The 20,990-nt window shown below is 36.4% G+C and overlaps 1 protein-coding gene across 2 annotated transcripts in view; it reads right to left on the minus strand.

Moving 5' to 3' along the window:
* Positions 1-1,936: 1,936 nt before the first annotated feature.
* Positions 1,937-20,990, minus strand: part of LOC127649279 (xin actin-binding repeat-containing protein 1-like) — a 30,590-nt gene continuing 11,536 nt past the window's right edge. Inside the window, exons 1-5 of one of the 2 annotated variants that reach the window (XM_052134318.1) lie at positions 17,118-17,282; positions 13,920-14,077; positions 12,620-12,673; positions 4,837-9,324; positions 1,940-4,392 (exon numbers count right to left, since the gene is read on the minus strand). In XM_052134318.1, the coding sequence (XP_051990278.1) occupies positions 4,390-4,392; positions 4,837-9,324 (4,491 nt within the window). In that variant the 5' untranslated portion in view covers positions 12,620-12,673; positions 13,920-14,077; positions 17,118-17,282 and the 3' untranslated portion in view covers positions 1,940-4,389. Of the gene's footprint in view, positions 4,393-4,836; positions 9,325-12,619; positions 12,674-13,919; positions 14,078-17,117; positions 17,283-20,990 lie in introns of those variants that run through there. The other variant, XM_052134316.1, reaches the window with a different exon arrangement.

Below are 20,990 nucleotides of genomic sequence, written 5' to 3' on the forward strand. Positions count from 1 at the left end.
TTTTGACTCACTCTTGTTCTTTTTCCCTTTTGAACCAGATGGGAAGAGTTTGGAAAGAGGACTTTTACCTTTAGACCAAGACCCTTTATTTGCTTTATCTATAACTTTATTGTCAGCAACTTTCATGTTGCGTTTCTCATCAGTCTTTGGAGGCATATCCATCACATCAGGGTCTTTAGATCCATCTCTGATTTTTTTGGTGGGTTCTTGACTTTTAGACTTTATAAAATTGGTATTAGCCTCTGCCACAATAAGCTTTTCGTTCTTTATCTTTTCATCCTGCTCAAAATCACAAGATTCACTAACTGGTTTGAATGTTTCTTTTTCAAAGTCTGCAGTGTCATTTCCCTGCAGTTCATCAAGGTTTGGAATTGTTTTCTGCTCAATGATATGTTCCTCATCTGCCTTTGTGTTTTCATACTGATTGCTTTGCACAGGAGAGACGATTTCCTGTATTCCTGTTGGAGGTAAATCATTTTCCATTGGTCCATCTGCAGTTTCAGAATCATTGCAATATCGATTGTTTATGGTGTCTTCCAATGGTGATTCCTCTGTTTCTTTTCCTGGTTTTAAAGTTGCGTTATCTCTATTTGCTGCCATTATATCACCATTGAGAACTACAGATGCAGGTTCATCAAAGGCCTTGGTACTGCTTTCAAATTCATCACTACTGACCTCCATGTTATTTTTCTCCTCTGTGTTCAAATTTGAAGCAAACCGAACAGTCTTTTTTATTTTTGTTGGACTATCAATTTTCCAATCTTCAGCCAAAGTTTGTTGTTCTATCACAGAATCTGATCTTGAGCTATCAGAATTCAGGCATTGTCTTATCTTTTTGTGACTATTTGGAACTTTACTTTTTGTTCCAAAGTGGGCAGATGAAAATGCAGTCTTTTGTAATGATTTTGTACCTCCTGTGAGAATTGTATTAATAGGTTTTGAGTGTGGTGCTTTAACCCCAACTTTTAATGTGGAAGGAGTGGAGAACGTGTTAGCCTTGTCACTAGGTGACAACTGAACTGATTTGTCAATTTCATCCAGTCCAAAATTAAACCTATTTTTTCCTGGAGAATTTCTGGAGCTAAACCTTGCAGAAGATTGGTTACGATTTGACCAGTCTGTTTTCCTTCCTGGAGCTGAGGAATTACTTTGCGAAATAGGGCTATGCTTGGTTCCCTTGATTTGAGGTGGCCAGCTAATTTTAAGCTTGTTCCTGGTATCAAGGCTATTTTTTAACTGCGCATCTCTGCGTCTTTGCATTGGACCAGAAGATAACTCCAGAGGACCATCAACATGATCTGTTGTATGTGCTGAGCTGATCTTGTAAGTAGGTTTGGGTTCCTCGGTTTTTGCAAGCCAGCGGTCTTTGTGTTGTTTGTGGCCAAAGCCCTCATCATAGTTCCCCTTTTTCTTAAATAACTGTTGGTAGTGTGACATGCAGTAGAATTCTCCATAAAGAGCAGAATAATTGTGAATGCTGTAATGAATAATAGTACAAAAATACTAAAGTTTAAGTTCATTAAATAAATGTCACTGGAAGTTCCCATGGAATCAAAAAGGTGTTATCTTAATTTATTTGTGATCACTACAATTAAATTTGACAAGATATATTTTTTTCTCATGAATCAGGGGTTTTAAATAAAACAGTTTTTAATTGATTTGTCAATTTTAATTTGATTGTCAACTTCCAGAAAGTAGATTTTTGAAAGAATCTCACAATGGATGATTTCCATTTGACAAGCCATAGCTCTCACCTTAACTTTTTCTGACAGTGTTTGCAGCAGAAACAGTTATTATGTAGGATTAGTTTATCAGCCACCATTTTCTCCATTGGGTAAACTGGTGTCAGGCATGCAGAGCACATCTCTTTAGCAGTTGAAAGAAACTAAGGCAACAATATAGACATACATGAAATATTAGTATATATGATATAATATATACAGTATATGATATAAGATAGGATGTAGACAGAGCATGAAGATCCTCCAATGACAAACCTAAAACTTTAAAATTACAGGTATTTATTGGCTGTGTACAATCATTGTATTTTAAACATACATGGCATGGTATTTTTAAGATACATTTTTTTTGGTAAGGATATTTATCAGTTCTAATTGCAAAGTTTTACATTATATATTCTACTTCAAATCAGTTCTGGTCAAATCTGTTCTTCTGTATATTTTGAGTTTTAGGTTCTACCACAGAAATGGACATGACTTAATTGATTTTCAGACACTAGTTAAGTCTAACCAGTATATGCTCAAAAGAAAATAATTATGACACATAGACATTTTGAAATATTTTATTTTAAGTTAATTAATATACAGTTTATGTAACAAAAAATATTTATCAAAATATTGCAACAGTACAAAAATCCTTGCTCTTACTAAACTTTTTTTAAAGGTGCTATTTGTAATATTTTTATTTTACTGTACTAAATCATAAAATGACATTCATATGTCATTAGGGAATTAGGAAACATGCTAAATTGAAATACTGGCTTCTCCGATAACAAAGCTAAATATTCTACAAAGCCAGTATATTCTACTTTGAAGTTTCCATTGGGGCCGGAATTTCTGTTTATGGGTTGCCAGATTTGAACAAGTTTGCAGGCAAACAACACTGTGTGCTGCAAACGAACTGCATCAAAGATAACAGATTCAACCCGACCTAAAAAGCCTCGCAATCCATCTAAAAACCACCATGTCCAGAGGCGTAGTAAAACAAGTATAAATACTGGAGATGCCTATGGAAGTTGGAGACAGTTTAATACCCAGAAATCCTTTAAAACAGATAGTGGGTTCGCTAATTTGCTTGTAAACATTCTGCCAACCCGCATGAGCTTCAAATCTGGGGCGGGGCAGACAACTCTCCAATATTTTTAATTTGGACTGCAGCACCCATTTCAAATGCTTGTTGTCAATCTTACATATAGCACCATTAAATAGATCAAGCATCACAATAAAACTTTTTATTGTACACATAAAAATGAGGATTAATAAGCTAATATGTATGAATTTCTATTGAGATGAATATGATATAACCTAACAAAATTTTGTTTAAATAGGAATTACCTGCCAGATTCATATTTTTCTATGTTTGGATGACCAAAAGTAACAAACACTTTGCTATCTTTGCTTTTACAGGCAGACCTTTGCAAAATGGGTAGAGTTACTACTTCATACATCCCTGGATTGGTAACAACAATTCTGTCTCAGACTGTCTTGTAACAAATGTAGATCTTTTGGAGAAGTATTTATTCCAGAAGCAATCTATCTCTTCATATTTCTCACTGACGGTTTTAGTTCCAATGATTCCGCTTGCAACTTCAGGAACTGTTTGTACTTTAAGAATGCAGACTTTTTTTCAGTTCCTCTTGTCTCATGATATTTTCAAATATCTCCATGGTTGCTGTTACACTGTCCCTCATAATCTCCTCTTTGTGGACGGAGAGCCTCTGGCAGCGCTCATCAACAGTCTCTCTCCTTGCTTTTTTTTCCTCTCAAAACTACTTTCTTCTCAGGGTTATTAAGCTCTTTACAGGCAGTTTTTCAGGTGATGTAGAGGTCTCTCCACTGTTATCTTGTCTGGGCAAGTATAGGTCAACTCCATTTGTGTTGTCTCTAAAGCCTTTTGCTTGTTCTGGGGTGATTTAATTTGGCACAACTTTAATTTTCTTTGGGAAAAATAAGATATTGTCTACAGATGCTGTTTTCCTTTCCCCAAAATTCTGAAGTGCAACCTTAAATCCCATGTTAATTTATTTCTTGTCCTTTGAGTAACTCTGCATATACATCCTGATTTCTTCAGCAGCATTTATCTTCTGAATCACATTTTTCTCTATTCCCGCTGTATTACAAGCAATGGAATTATCCTCAACATTCTCTATTTTACTGACCGACAGGGTGTCCATATGTTCCATGTGGGAATTTTGAACCCATTGCTGAGTACATTGCATTTTTTGAAGATCCATAGGATCTTTTGTACTCTCAACTGGATCATTACTGTTGTGTAACTTGTCTTTAATTTGGTTTGAAGTCTCTGGGCTTTCAAATTTCCAAGTTTTGTTTTTATGCAAGAACATTTTCTTGCTGGGTATCATTTTGGGTGGGATTACTGGATTCTGTTGGTTATTAATAACAGGCTCAGATGAGCCTTGACAAATATGTGGGGTTTCTGCAATATATTCAGAATTAGTGGTGATATGCAATGGTTTTGGTGGAATAAATGATTTCTGATCTTTAATGTGATGACCAGTTTTTGGAGGGATAGGTGGTGGATGTTCGCCTTGACTTGCAAAAGCGCTAGAAAGCTGGTTTGAATTGTCCGAGTTGGAACTAATCATAGGTTCTGAGTTCAGTGCCAAGAGGGTCAGATGCTCACTGCCAGTCACTGAAACCAAAGAAGACAATTCAGTGTCAGATATGGGCAAAGGTAAAACAAAACTCTGCTTGCATTCTTGAGTCCCTGAGTAATTTTTCACTTTGCTATGTAAGACTGTCCAGATGTTCTATATAACATTGCTGCCTTGTAATCCCCTTTAGAAATGTTAATGCTAGACCTCTCCAGAGACTGGAGAGTCTCTTGCAAGTTACCTCTTACAATTTCCTCTCTGTCTACACTTCTCTGCTCTGTTGCAGCGCATTATAAAGACTGAATAGCAGCCTTCACATCCCATCTTACAATTTCTGACTCTATCTCAGACAACTGAGGATTGATATCTAGCCTCATTGAACCATTTTCTGTACTATCACCTATAGCATCTTCTCTCATTCCCACTTCATTCTGATGACATACTCTTTCAATGGATCGCTGATCCTTCTCTGTGCCACTAACCTTTCGAAATGTTGTAGTAATCCGCTGGTTACTTGAGGATGATGTTGTAGACTGCTGCACTGTTGAGGTATTTTGTTCCTGAGATGATTCATTTAAATCAATGTTTAGTTTACATAACTTTTCAGGAGTAACAGGCTCTCGTTCTACTCTTATGCTTTGGTTCTTTGCCCTCTCCAGGGACCTTTTGGCTGCTTTAACATCTCCTGAAATTATTTCATCCTTTATTAATTTTCTTTCACTGTCATCCGAGCACATTTCTTGTGCTTCTACATTTAGATCGTAAATGGTTCCTGGTATGATGACCTCATGTTCCAAGTGCATACTTTGTTGCTTTGCCCGTTCCAAGGATTCAATTGAGGCTTTAATGTCCCCAGACACTATTTCTTCTTTCTGTAAAATGAAGGGCTGCTTGAGTGTCTCACCAAGCTGCTGCTTGGCAGACAAAACATTGCCTCTGATTATCTCCTCCTTTGGTATGCCGTTTCCAACATCAAGGTCTGTGCAGACCTCTGAGAAAATCTTTTTAACGCTCTTCACATCTCCTGGTATGACATCCAAGATGGTTCTTTCAACTTGTTCCCTTTCTTGATCAAGGTGTTTCTTTGCTTGCTTTACATCCCCTTGAACAATTTCAATTTCCTCTTTCCAGGAGCATGTTGGTTCATCAGACAGCTCCTGCTGAAGACCCTTGAGGTAATAAAGGTCACCCTTTTCAATGCAGTTTCTATACAAATCAACATTCCCCCTCTCATTTTCTTCCAATCTGCAAGATGCTTTGGTCTTCTGGCTGTGGACTGTGGCTAAGAGGCTGCTAATGGTGGACTTGACGTCTCCCCGAGTGACATCATGAGACTCAGTTTTCATGCTTCTTTGACACAGGAGAGAATAGACTGTCATCTCTGGCTGGCCTCCATCAGATTCTTGCATTATCAAGCCTGTCTTGATTGCTTTTTGTTGCACTAGCAAGTTCTCAATGATTTTAACTGCTTCTTGAGTCTTGCATTCTGCGTTTGCGTTTTCTACAGATCTAGGCTGTTGAAATGGAATTTCCAGCACTGTGCTGTGTACCTTGCCTTGTTCATCTTCTTTAAGTAGAACAACCTTAGATTTCAGGTTTGGTCTGAAGAGTAACTGTAGCATTATGTTCCTGATGTTTCCTTCAACAACTTCCTCATTTTGAACTTTGGGATCCATATCGTTCACAAACTGATATTTTGCCATGTTTACATATTTAGAATCATTTGCCTGGATAATGATTCCATTTGAATGAATAAATGAATTATGGCAAAGGCGGTAGAGTATGTCTGTCACACTTTCCACTGTGATTTTGTCCAGTGGTGTGGTCTCAAATAACCAGGTGGTGCTTTTAACATCTGCCTTGGGAATTTTTTCCTTCGAAACAAACTCTTCAGTAGATTCACTGTTCTTTATTTTATCCATGGATTGTGACTCGAATAACCAAGTGCATCGTTTCACATCTCCCTTTGTGTTGTCCTCTCGATGCACAGTTTTCAAGGTATTCTGCTCATGTGGCTCACCTTTTAGATTATCAATTGGTTGATTCTCAAAGAGCCAGGTAGAAGTTCGTACATCACCTTGTTGTACATCTGTGACACTCACCATTCTCACATACTTATTTTGGGCTACTTTCTCAGTCTCAAAAAGTTGTTTGCTTTGTTGCACATTTTGTCCATGGCCTATATCTTCCACAACCCTTACTGAAGGCCCTTTACAAAGGGTGAAGGAGTCCAGGGGTTGTGTCTCAAACTTCCATCGTGCTGATTTCATATCACCCTTGAGCACATCCTCCTGAGTAACTGCACGAATAACGTAAATTTCTTTGTCTGCTTGAATGTTATCAAGTGGCTTGGCTTCAAACATCCATCTTGTTCCTCTTACATCTCCTCTCGCCATTTCCTCTTTCCTCACTGTGGTAACTTCATGAAACTGTCCATCTTTGTCTCTTATAGCATACAGAGGCTGAGATTCAAACAGCATTGTGCTGGACTTAACATTACCGCTTCCGCTCATTAGCTTCTCAACACTCATTGACTGGTGCTCAAGTAGTTGGTTTTTATCTTGGGTTTTGTCCAGAGACAATGTTTCAAAAATGAACTTCTTGCCTCCAACATCACCACCCTCAACATCATTTACACTGCAAGTCATTCCATCTTCCTTCTCACTGATGTCATAGATAGGCTGATTCTCAAACAGCCAAGTGAATTTGTGGACTGACCCTGACTGAATTTCTTTGTTTTGCTCCTCAACTTTTGACTCATTGATGCCCTCGCTTCCAATTTCATCAAGTGACTTGGATTCAAATATTTCTTTGACATGCGTGACATCTCCAGACTGAACATCCACTTGACTGACATATCTAATATTTTGGACCGAATCTGTTCGCTTTGTTATCCTGTCCAAAGTCTCGGTTTCAAAAAGGTGTTTCACTGTTTTCACATTCACGTCACTTTTTACATCTTCCTGCGCAGTACTGCACAATTTCAAACTGAATTCCTCTTTGTCTTTAATGTTATCCAATGGCTGTGTTTCAAAAAGCCAAGTGTGTGACTTCACATTAGCTTTGGGAACCACTTGTACATCCTGGTTTCTCTCTGATTTGTCATACAAAATGTCCATTGGTTGTGTCTCAAACAGCCATTTGCATGTCTTCACATTACCCTTTTGTAATTCTTCATGTGGTGCAGTTGAATCCACTTCTGACTGATTGAATTTTAAGTGTATGCAATCCAAAGGTTGCGTTTCAAACATCCATTTGGCTGTTCTCACGTCACCTGTCATGTCTTCTTGCCTTGTAATGCCTTTGATGACCTCTACTTTTTCATTACCTTCATCAAACTGGTCTAAAGTTTTTGTCTCAAACATCAATTTGTAGTTCTGTACATTCCCTTTTATGCATTCTTCTCGATTGACAGTTTTTACCTCGTGGAAATTTCCAGCACAGTCCTTAATTGCATACAATGGTGTGGTTTCGAACAGAGAACGGTTGCCTTTGACATCAACAGCAGTAATGTCATTGACTTGATTTTTTGCATTCTCAGAGTCAGAGATTTGACAAAGAGGTATGGTTTCAAACAGATTCTTGAAAGTCTTTACATCTCCTCTCTCTACTTCTTCAACTTTGCTCCCTCTGTCAAGTGTCATTTTACAAGCACCGATCTTCTCAAACTGCTGCTTTTTGTCTTTAACCTCTCCTTTTTCATTGCTCGACCCCACAACTTTTGTGAGATGTCCCACTTCGTAGCTGTCCTTCAGAGTGTCCATGGGCTGTGTTTCAAAAAGCCATAGGGTGGACCCTACATTTCCTCCAACAACTGCCTCCTTCTCCAAGCTTTCACCCATGGAATCTCCTTTAAGCGATGATAGGGGCTGGTTTTCAAAAAGCTTTAGTGTATTATGAACATCTGCGTCCCCTGAGATGTCCTCCACTGTTCCTTGGAACTTTTGTACTTCTACATCACCTTCATGAATTGCATCAAGTGGTTGAGTCTCGAACATCCATCTCTTCTTTTCAAAACCACACTTCTGGGCTTCCTCAAGTGAGATCCCCCGAATGATTTGCACACCAGTTGTTCCTTTATTAATGAGATCCAACGGTTGAGTTTCGAACAGCCAACGTGCTGTTTTGAAGATACTGCTCTGGATTTCCTCTCTACAAATTGACTTTATCTCATGGACATTGCCAATGCTATCCCTAAGTGCACAACAGGGATCTGCTTGGAAGAGCCTGACAGTTTTCTTCACATCTCCTTTATTTTCCTGGAGCTCTGATTTCAATGTTAGGAAATGCTTATCTTCAACAGAACAGAAGCGGCCTAAGGCATCCAATGGCTTGGATTCAAACAGAAGATGTGCACCTCTCACATCTCCCTTCTGAATAGGTTCCTTCAGTACAACTTCCACAAATTCATCATCCTCCATTTTTGATCTACTGATTGAATCTAGATTCTGCGTCTCAAATAACCAGGTGGCTGCGCGAACGTCTCCTTTAACTAGACCTGGTCTCTCACTAACTGTTTGTTGACCGTTCAGTGTGGAATGGTCAAACAAGGAGGATTTGCCCCTCACATCACCACCATGAAGATTTTCCTCATCAAGTAATTTTTTAGTTTCATGTGGGCCTCCAATATTGTCAAGGTTCCAGTTCTCAAATATCCAACGCATTGATTGGACCTCTCCCTGATATGCTGTATCTACTGCTTGGGGGTTTATTGCTTCTATCAGTTCATCATCTATAACATCATCAAAATTCTTCCTCAGTTTAGGATGAATGTGTTTAAAAAGACGTTTCAGTTCACTTTTTTGTCGTTGCTGGTAAAACTCTGTGAAGGTTTCTTTTGGAGGTGGCACAGGAAGGACATTCTGACTTAAATCCTGCTGAATTGATGGTAGTGGTGGTTGAGGGGAAGGTAAATCATCATCTCCACTGGCTGCTTCTGCCACTTTTATATCTTTGGCTACTTCTGCCATCTTGGATACAAAGAAGAAGTATGTATGAAGGCTCAAGTTACACTCCATAATGAAATTAATGAAACTGCCATAATTGTAAAATATTCATTAAACATTTTAATGAAATAATATGTTAGTATCTAAAATGTTAGCTATTAGCATTTACATTTAAAGCCATACTTTACCTGTTAGAGTTTAGCAGGGAATAGCTGGTTTAGTTCACTGTGCACCATCCCTGTGTAAGTGAGTCTTCACTCCATTCATGAGAGTTCTTTCTTGTTAGTACAAAATTCATACTCCATTACAAATACAGTTTCACATTTCCAAACCTTATTCTCTGTGAGAAAGCTTGAGAGTTTGTTGTATGTCAACACAAAGACACCAAAACACCAAAACACTTTCTCAGACTTTCAGCTTCATCATACCACATTGGTGGAATGACCTCCCCAACTCATTTGTGAAGCAGACTCACTGTCTGTCTAAGATGATAAAATGCATTTTTTTCCAAGAGCACTTAACTTTTTTTTTTTTTTGCACTTGTATATGTTTTGAATACTATTATGATGCTAGTGAAACTTTGTAATATGGCACTTTTTTACCACTGTCCCCTTAAGATGATTTGCTTATGTTTTCCTCTTTTGTAAGTCACTTTGGATAAAAGCATCTGCCAAATAAATAAATAAATGTAAATTTAAATGTAAATGTCTTTGCAGATATCGCAGCAATGCTATTAGTTTGAAAGAACGGAACAGTTAATCATGCAATTTTTGTCACTTTTGCTTATATACAGTATATACTTTTGAAGTCTTATTATACTTTTTCTATTTTAAAGGAATTTCAGAAAATATAAATTCTATCATTTACTGTACACACCCTCATGTTGTTCCATGTGTCTTTCTTTCTTCTGAGGAATACATAAGGAGATGTTAGGCAGCATATCATTTTTTTTAAGCAGTATGGAAAAAAGATGCCATGAAAGAGAATGTGACAGAGACTAACATTCTGCCTAATATCTCCTTTTGTGTTACTGAGAAAAAAAGAAAGTCATGTCACAACATGAGGGTGAGTACATTTTGACAGAATTTTTAATGTGTATTTTACTTAAGATAGTGAAATGAAACAAGAATATGAAATGCAGGAATATCTAAATCTTTATTGTGATTTTGAAGATGTTGTGAGGGAAGTTACAAATAAACTTCAAATTGTTTAATGCCTTGCATTTTAGATATGTGATAATTACCAAAATGTAAATATTTTATTTCCAATTTATTTTTTATTTATTTCCAATTAAAGGCCCTAATATCCTTCCAGAGAAGTTCTTCTTCGTTCAGGGTTAAAAAGAAGTTCTAAACAGCCAAGCAATGGTATACTGTTTGTGAACATTCAGATTCCCGCCACACCGCTGTGGGAGGTGTTTAGAGGAGCATTTAAATATGAATGAATGAATGAATGATATGAGAAAAACCTTAACAAATGTGACATTTAAAATGTGTTATCAATGACTTTATGTATCATTCTCAGAGTAGAATTCACATACGATCAGTAAAATAAGTTTTTAACCACTTGATGATGATGATTTAAAATCAGAGAGTATTTAGCAAAGATGTGCCACTTCTATTAAAATGAATGGTAGAAATTGGAACCCCCAATGGTCCAAGGATGTAGAAAGGCCCTACAGATAAAAGAGCAAATCATCTTTTAGATACAGATATCGCCTGTCAATCAACTCGAGAAAGTGCATGCATATTATTAGCTATATAAGCTGGGAAAATTGTGGGGAGCACAAAGTACAAAGAAGCACAATTTAAGATTCCAATGTTGTCAGATTTTACTGCTGGTTTGAAATATGTTCTTTGATCGTAATCTTGACCAACCATTTTTTAGATTTCTATGTTTCCGAGCTCAACTTTCATGACTGAAAATAGCTTTGCAAAAGCGTTCCAAAGAAAGCCGCCAGTGGACAGACTTACTAGAAAGAATTTGATATATATGCAGTAGAAATGTTGAATTTCTCTTATTTACATTTTGAGTTCATTTACATTTATGCATTTGGCAGACGCTTTTATCCAAAGCACTTATTACAGGGACAATCCCCCCGGAGCAACCTGGAGTTAAGTGTCTTGCTCAAGGACACAATGGTGGTGGCTGTGGGGATCAAACCAAGCGACCTTCTGATTAACAGTTGTGTGCATTAGCCCACTACGCCACCACCTGTAATCCTGTAATCATAAAGACAAACAAATACATTTTGTTTCCATGACTTTTTTTACCATTATGGTTTGTTTACTAATGGCAATTAATGATCCTGCTACTAGTATTGAAAATTCATGATCCTAATGCGCGAACACACTATATGGTTACACTGTTATTGTAATAATGACACTGATATTACTGCAATGATCAGTGTATGAGTGTATAAAAGTGTTAATGTGCAGAATAAAGACAAAAGTATGATGAAAGGCATATACTACTTTGGGCAGATGTGTGAATGGCTTTTGCTGCAGAAGGCACTTAAGTGAATGAGCACTTGAGAGTATTGTAGAATTGATTCCCTTTGTAAACTAAGTAAAGAAAAAAAAATCGCATTACATGGTCTTGGAAAATGTCTCTAAACAAACGATCGTACAGATGTAGGTAAATTTGAACCAGCTCGCTATGAACTCTGCATGCCAGTGTGTTCATGTTGACTGAACTTGACTGACTGAACATTATAAACAAAATTAGCTGTCGGCTTCAAGTTAGGTGGAGCTCAAAGTCACACCTACCGATGACGTTAGAAGATGTTTAGCAGCCGGTAAGAATTTTTCCTGAAAGTTCACCCAGACGAGCTATTACGAACCACTGAAATGGATGCAAAAAACCTTCTTTTTGGCCAGATTTCATACTAAATAACATCACACCTGATCCTTCTTCGATTTCGTTTAAAGTATATCGGGGAACACAAAGTAAAAAAGTTAATTTGTCCCTTATTTTGCTTTCAACGTGTCACAAATTCAGTAATCATTAAGACAAACAAAAAGTTTTGTTTCCATGACAATTTTTTTACCATTATGGTTTGTTTACTAATGGCAATTAATGATCCTGCTACTAGTATTGAAATATGGTAATGAAGAAACAATATAATTTAGAAACAATTCTTGTTGCTTTTCCATGGAAGTATTATAATATGTATTATACTAGTATTATGCTATACTATCATTTTCATTATATTTTTCTAAAATAGCCACACAACATTTATTAGCATTAGTAATTAGTCACACAGTAGGCTCTTATAATTATCCGTAGTTTGAAAGTCATCCCAAACTGTTGTTCATACCTTATTTTGTTTCTTCTTTCCACTTGAGACAAAGTGTTCGTGGACCACACTACCCTGAGAAAGAATTATGAACAATGACTAATTATATGAATAATTAATTATCACTTATCACAATGTTTCATCGAATTTGTTTTATATGCACATAGCAACTGCATTTCAAAACACATAACTTATTCAGTGACAGTAATTCTGGCCATCAAAGGAATTGAGAGACTTGTGTACTGTCAAATAAGCCTATACCAGAGTTCACAGCATTGCATGCATTTGTGTCATCCAGTCTGAGCACTCGACCTTATGGCCATATGTAGATACCTGTCTGTGTCAGTGGGGATTTCTTTAAGACTGCAAGGGAAGCTCAGCTTCCCCTATAATGTCCAAAAAATAATGGTCAAATATGTACTATTGTGTAAACAATTTATTGACTAAAAATGCGTTAGAACACGTTCATCTCGAAGACGAGTTCGTTCAGAATCAGCTACATTACATATAGCAGGTCGGCTGACTCGATTTACTTCTCATACATTCCCGTAGCATCAGTGCATTTCCCTGTTGAAGCCGAGCGTCCATTGACTTCAATGGGGCTGCTCTGAACAGTTTTTTTTCAGTGCTCCGAAAATAGACGGTCATTGGATAAATGCTGCGATTATGTCCCGCCCACGGACGCTCAGCGTCTCTGGGGGTGAATGAGGAGTGGGCTGGCCCGGATTCCGGGCTTGATTTGGAAGATCTGTCGAAAGACTGCATCTCCTTTTGATTGACAGCGAATCTGTACTATAAGAAGTCACTGAAGCTATTTCGCGCTCAGTCCCATCGCGGATTTCTCAAGTGTAGTCGAAAGACAAACTGCTGCAACCTATTTCTTTATATTTGTTTGGCGAAATTGCTAGTCAATTTGCATAATACATTTCACACAATTATACACCACATTCCTTGTTTCAATTTTACCAAGTTTAATATATTTTGTTTTAGAGCGTTCGTTCGTTCGTTCGTTCGTTCGTTGTTCGTTCATTCATTCATTCATACAGCAGGCTAGGCTAGCGTCGTACTGGTGAAACTGCGCACGATGGCAGACGGTGCTAATATTGTCGACCTGATTTTGGCGAAGCCATTTGAAAGTCTTCCTTATGAGGAAAGAATTAGAATTAAACAGCAGGGCAGATCAACACCTAAGATTGATTTAGTGCAACAAATAGGGTAAATAAGTTTATAATGTAGGCCGAAAATGAGCTTCCCCTCTTTGAAAGACCAGCAGCCGCCACTGGTCTGTGTGAGTGATATGATTGATGCAATGGGCACTCACTTGCTTTTCCGTAAATCCTGAGAAGTCTGCAGTTGCTACCTTTGACAGGTAACGGGTAGATCTGTCTTTCACAGTCGGGGTAGGAGAGTAAGGGTAAGTCTGTTTGTATTCTTGATAGGAAGATTCTTTCAGGTCAGCCTTAAAACGTCTCTTCTCATCTAATTAATAATAGGAACAAATATTGTTACAAAACTACAGTCAAAAATTATTTATAACTTAAATGCAAAGTGTGAAATTTCTTTTGTGAAACGGAATTGCAAAAGTAATGACTGGGTTTAAATAGATGAACTGATCACAAAACCCCACCCCAAATTCATGCCATTGGTTGAGCCAAAGTTGCTGTTGAATTCGTTCTTATTGATCCAAATATAAAGATATGTAATAAAATACATGCCCGAGGCTCTTCAAACATTACTACTGTGGTCCATAATCCATCTTGGAAAAACAAGAACTGGGCTAGAAATAACACAAGTGTGACCTGACCTAGTTCCTTGGCCATCAAGTGGCTCTGTGAACAGATTCATTGATAGTGGTTTATATATAGAGTGTTGCTGTTGGTGTGCTTTTTATCTGTGGGCTGTTATTATGCCTCAAAAGCCTTTGGAAACTATTTAGTTAGAAACAGTATATGGTTGTGTAATTAAAAGACATTTGGCTATAATAAACCAATTCAAAATAAGGACAATGGCAAGAAGCAGCAGTCTGTTTACATTTCAGATGTATCCCTTGTCTACATTCAGTATACAAACATTAATATTGCAATTGCATTGCATTTCTTAGCACTGCATCCAACTAACAAAAATAATGGCCTGCATGCCACTGTAAAATGTGAAAAAGAACAACTGCACTCTCAGCTGGAGTCTGTGTGACCCCTTTTTAAGGTTTCTCATTCTCAGTGGACAAAACATTCTGACAAAGCCTTTCTGATTCAGGGGTGTTATTTTTGCCTTTTGAAGGACACAATTGTATAGTTTTGACAACATAATTATGAAGGTTTGCCTTCAAAATTGTTATCTTACAATATAGCAAGACAATAAATACAACAAATGTTGATCAGATATCATAGATTCAGAATGCACATAAAAAAATTAAAAGAAATCAAATGATTAAAAACCTCTGACGTGTGCTAGACGTGACCGATGTTTCAGAATGCTGAATCGGAGCAGATCACATATAATCCCTGGCGTAATGTGATGTAATTACCATTCGGAACAGCAAAAGATAAACGTGGAAACTGTTTTAAAGCTTTCAAGGCCCAGTCACAACAAAAGCTTTCCCTCTGTAGGGCATTCAAGCATCTCTGCCAGAGATCAGGAGCACTAGCTAGCAGCATAGGTCTGTCAGCTGTAACTAATTTCTATTTCTATTTTCGAGCATACCTCTGTTTTTCACACTGTAAGCTCTCATGGGACAAAAGGATAGAGCCCATCACTGGCGCCACTCACGAGTCTGGGCTTAAAGCATTTGCATAGCTGGATGAGCACACAGAATAACAGTGCTGAACAATACTAAGGTCCAGCTAGATGTTACATTTTGCAGAGAGAGATAGTCCTATCATCACACTGTTTACAAGTCTGGAATATTTAGCTCTCTGATTTGTAATAAAGTACCTTGTCATGGGAAAATATTCACTTTTAAAAAGCAGCAGCAAAACATTTTATTCTATGGACTACAAATACTAAGTGTTAAGTTCCCCTTGATTTTATGCCATTGTCATGTGATGAAAGTGCATGACTAATCTGACATAAATGGTGTAATCTAGTTGATAGACTGCAAGAATTGTAAAGTATGGTTTTGTACTTCATCAAAGGCCTTTGCCGATGGTTATTCTATTGCCAATGGTTATTTCACAATTGTTTAATTTAGAAATGGGTCCAACCATCCAAACTTTTATTTGCACCTGTGATACAATTAATTAACGTGCTTAAATATGTGCACTCACTAATAATTTTATTAGGAACACCTGTACACCTACTAATTCATGTGATTATCTAATCGGCCAACCATGGCAGTTCTGCTGATGGAAATGGCTTGTTGATGAGAGAGGTCAACAGAGAATTGCCAGACTTGTTTGAGCTGACAGAAAGGCTACAGCAACTGGTATAACCACTCTGTACAATTGTAGTGAGCAGAATTACACCTCAGAATGATCACACATCGAACCTTGAGGTGGATGGGATAAAACTGGTATTTTATAAGGACCATAGAGTTCCTAATAAAGTGCTCAGTGAGTGTATATTTAAAGAGTATCATGTCAGCTGAATAAAGATTTCACAGAGACCAACCCCCATTCATAGCTATTCAGGAGCAGTCCTCACAGAGCAGTAATGGAGGGCACAGCCATAGTGTCCTAGAATGCAAGTGCTTTTGTGCTGCTTACAGCTGTCCAAATTATTGTAAAATGCACTTGGCATTTATTCCCTTCAGCTGCCATTCTTAGTTTCCTGTGAGCACTCAAAGGATGTTAAAACAATGACAATTTAAAACCACGACTTAAAATAGGCTTGTATCAACAAAGGCATTTTTAGCTGACCCATGAGGCGTGTGAAGACAATTTAGCTATTTTTTTTACCTAAAAAAAACCAAACTCCTCTTCAATTAAACATAATTAACTTTGGTATGTCAAGATATTCACCACTGCATTTCCAGTTATTTGATTCCAAGTGATGCATTCAATTTCTATGCTACTGTTTGGTTGTATGGTTAATGTATGTATTTTGCATTTATTACATACTTAGAAAGATCAGACATCACTTATGGCTTGTGAGCAAATTTCGCCTGCTGTACATTTTGTGTTATAATTATATAAGAAGTTTCATGACTTTTCCAGCCTTGGAAAACACAATTTTAAAGTTCCCTAGTGTTTCCAGGTTTTCCATAACTGTGTGTTGTTTTCATAAACATCCTTTTTTGTAAAGCTCAGGGTTAATCAGAGCATACATTATGTCCTAATCACTATAATTACTGTACATTTTTTGTTATTTTAAGTTATGTCCCTCAACATCAATGGATCATTTATATTAAATTCCTATGCACTGGTTTAAATCATAGACAACAATATGAGCCCACATCACTTGGCTATAATAAGGGAATGCTTTCCAAATCAAAATTTAGATTGAAATAAGATTTAGTCTGTTATATCAAAGATACATTTATATTAATTCACAGGCCTCTTTACACACTGAATATTGTACTCACAGACAATAAATTGCTGGCTGATTCTTGCTTGCTGGTCTTACTGTCCTTAAAAGCTTCCGGTTGAGTCTTTTATATTTCCCTATATGATGTCTTGTCAGTCAGTCCTCTCACTCTCTCGTACCCTGTACTCGGATGCTGTCTATAGTGGTAGTACTGTCTCACTCCGTCACTGTGCTTGTCTCTGGCCCTCTCTAATGGATGACAGCTGATTTTTATCACCGTTCACTGTGGAGCAGGGATGAGGTCAGCCTGCTATTTTGGAACCATCATGGGCGGTATTCCACACGCCTGAGTCAATCAGGGCTTCTGGAAGTGACAGGGGTACAAGGAACCCCCATGAGCATAATTACCACTATGACTACATTAGTCACTCGCTCATCAATGACACAGATTTGCTTCCTCATGATGTTTCCAAGACATTGCCTTTACCTATTACCTATATACATGTATTGAATGACATGACTTGACTTTAACACTTGTCTGCTTTTCCGGGACAAGTGGCATTTTGAAGGGGCGATTGAAAGAGAATTGTGCAGTACTTGCCCGACCGGACAAGCAGAGTGATTAAAACATCAATAACAAAAAAATAACCAGCTATATTTCTGATAGCCTAAGCTGGTGTAACTTATTTGAAAGTTCATGTTCTTATTCTGCTGTTGAAAGTAATCCAGAGCACGTAATTTTATAATTCGCTAGCAATCTAGTAACAGCTGCACCCTGTTTGAATGACAGGCAGCATATGTGTATGTGCTGAACATGCTCGCGCTAATGCGCGCCTGAACGGTCAAATACATTTCAAAATTCTGCCAAAATGCTCATCTTGGTTCATGTAAACACAGAGAGTGGTGTCTAAATTGAAAAGAAGATTTGTATTAAAATGTCGGACTTGTATGTATAAATGTAAGCTAATAGACCTGCTGCTGTCTAGTGTAGTGTGTCATTGTAATAATCAAACAACAATAACAAGAAAACGAGAAAACACTCACTGCTCTTGACTGAATAACTTTAGTATCTTTAAAACAAATATGAATGTATTATAATCATACAGTAAAGACCAGTAGTAGTTTTATTTTGCATTTCATTCTGAATGTTCACTTTTATACTTGATATCCGACTGCTGTTAAAAACTTTTAAAGCTGTTACAAAAATAATTTAATTTTCTTAATTTGTATTTTTTGTTCTATTATTTTTAATCTATTTCTATTTATTGCTGTTTTTTTATTGTCATTTTATTGCCGACTGTTTACTGGTCTTGAATAATTACTTAAGAATTATTAAAATACTAGTTAGTGTTTTTATTTGATGTGGTTTTGATGCTGGTATTGAGAATCGTCAAATTTCACTATAGACTACTGAAATGTTGGTATTGTGATAATGTAAAGCCTTTATTGTACATGATAGATATTGCTGCAATAGCATGATGAAAAACTAGATCTCATTCAATAGACCTATGAGCATCCCAGCTGTTAATGGTGACGATGGAGGCTTTCCTTTGTTTGACTACCACATGTAACATAAAATAATTACTATATGACAATAGCCGCCTCCCCTACACAGTGAAGTTTACATTTCTGTTGCAGAGAACTTAGTTGATTAAATAGGTACACTATTAGGTTGGGCATTGAGCATGTAACTTAAATATCCTTTTTTCTCTCTTAAATTACCAATTTACTTGTCTGGAGGACAAACACATGACAATGCATAATGTGGAGCCCTGAGTCCTGAGTTTCAGTGGCTTTTTGGCAGAACGTTCAGAAATAGTCTCATGTAACTTCTATTTATAGCTGTTATTTATTAAAATAGGATCCAAACTGAACACAGCTAATAACAATATCATGCTCAGTGACGTATGTTGAGGTGCACAGTGCTTGCTAATGCATCTCAAAATAATGATGGCACTCACTAATGCCATGGAGGTACTTGTGATTATTAAGAATTATGAGTTGTGCCTGTGGTAAACCATTTGATTCCCTTTTTGTACTATTTCAGCTGTTTTGGAGCTATACTAAAACTATACTGTTGAAGTTATAGTTGGAATTAAACATGCTTTAACCCATACTTTATGGTATGAATTTCTTTGCATAGATGATAAATATCAAACCAAGTGACACCTAGAAGCAAATGACGCTGGACCTTTTCTAAGAGATAACTTAACTTTTCTTAGCCATTTTTACATTACTTTTAAGCAACTGCTCTCAGGGTGATTTTAAAGTGATAATTCACTCCAAAATAAAATTCTCATAATTTACCCTCAAGCCATCCCAGATGTGTATGACATTCTTTTTTCTGCTGAACACAAACTAAGATTTTTAGAAGAATATCTCTGCTCCATAAATTTAAAGTGAATGGTGACCAGAACACACTCAAAAATATATATATTTTTAATATTTTAATGAATAACAAAAATAATAATTTGAGTAGGATAAGCATGTATTATTTTGACATAATGTTGGTTATGTAAACTAAAAAAATATGATTATTTATATGATTGTTTAAATCCTCGCTAATTTCTTATTTTTAAAAAGGCATTTAAAATGTTTTTACTCCGGAAAATTTGGCATTAAAACGCCATCAATGTTTGGTAAAAGATCAGACCAGTTACATAAAAGTTGTTGCAAAAGCGCATTAATGTGCATTTTTGTAAAAGTATGAGTACAAAAGCAATTTGCAAAACTAAACTTTTGGTTTTGCATTTATGTCTGTATGTCCGCTCTGTCTTCAGTGTAATTATAGCTGGTTGCTAGTATCAGGTCAGATCAAATCAATGATATTTATACATTGAAGTAACTAATAACATAATTACAATAGCATAATGTTCCTGAGGTAAATGTAACATAAGGTGACAGATTGTTCAATAGCTGTTGTATTGATGTCTTAATGCAGTTGAAACACTGCACACAATGTGATAAATTAAATGTAATGTTTGTTCATAATGTAATAATTGTATTAAAAATGCAATAAAATTGTGAGCACAAAATGTAATAACGTTTTTTGCATAATTTAATAGGTTATTATATTTTGAGAAATGTATTACATTATGAACTCACTGTAACTCTTGATGTAATTACAGTAATGTAATAACAGCACATAATGTGTAAGTGAAACCTAATATATATAATACTTTTCTCTTAACCTAATAATGTTATGACCAAAAAACCTAAGAGAAGTTTGCAAATGCAATAGGTTATTATATTAAGATAAATGTAATAGGTTAATTTATGAACATTTACATAAAATATGTAATACTTTTGTGATTGTGACTTGCTCCATCATTTTGAATTTAATAACTTCTTTAATAACAGATTCTGAAACACATTTTTATTTTCTAAATGAAAAAGAAAAGTCCTTGCTTTCTTATTATTTATTATGTAAATGCTCTTTTTGAGAATTTGTTTTAAAGATTCTAAACAATTTTAAGACATTATTTGACAGGATTAGAAAATTCACATTAACATACATGAAATACTTAATAGACATCAACCACAGGTAGATAAGGATATATTACATATCAAAATCTGCATATATTTAATAATGTAGAATTTTATTGTAGAGTTAGTTTTTCAAGCTAACAAACTAGTCAAATGAGATAACTTTCCTGAGGTAAATGTAACATTAGGTGACAGGTTGTTCACTAGCTGATTTATTGATGTCTTACCACGGTTGAAACACTGATTGGGCGATTACATGAGAGACGATACATATAAGTAAGTTGTACTGTATCTTTACCCTCTCATGTTCGTTCATTTTTTATTTCATGCTATAACTTGTATTAAAGTGTATTAAAGGACTATGTAACTTGTTAAAATGTTACCTAGGAAGCTTACCATTCCAAATGAAGGTCTTCGCTATGCTATCAAATTGCTTGAAATTGCT

This window comes from Xyrauchen texanus, chromosome 9 (assembly GCF_025860055.1).
Source record: "Xyrauchen texanus isolate HMW12.3.18 chromosome 9, RBS_HiC_50CHRs, whole genome shotgun sequence".
NCBI lineage: Eukaryota > Metazoa > Chordata > Actinopteri > Cypriniformes > Catostomidae > Xyrauchen > Xyrauchen texanus.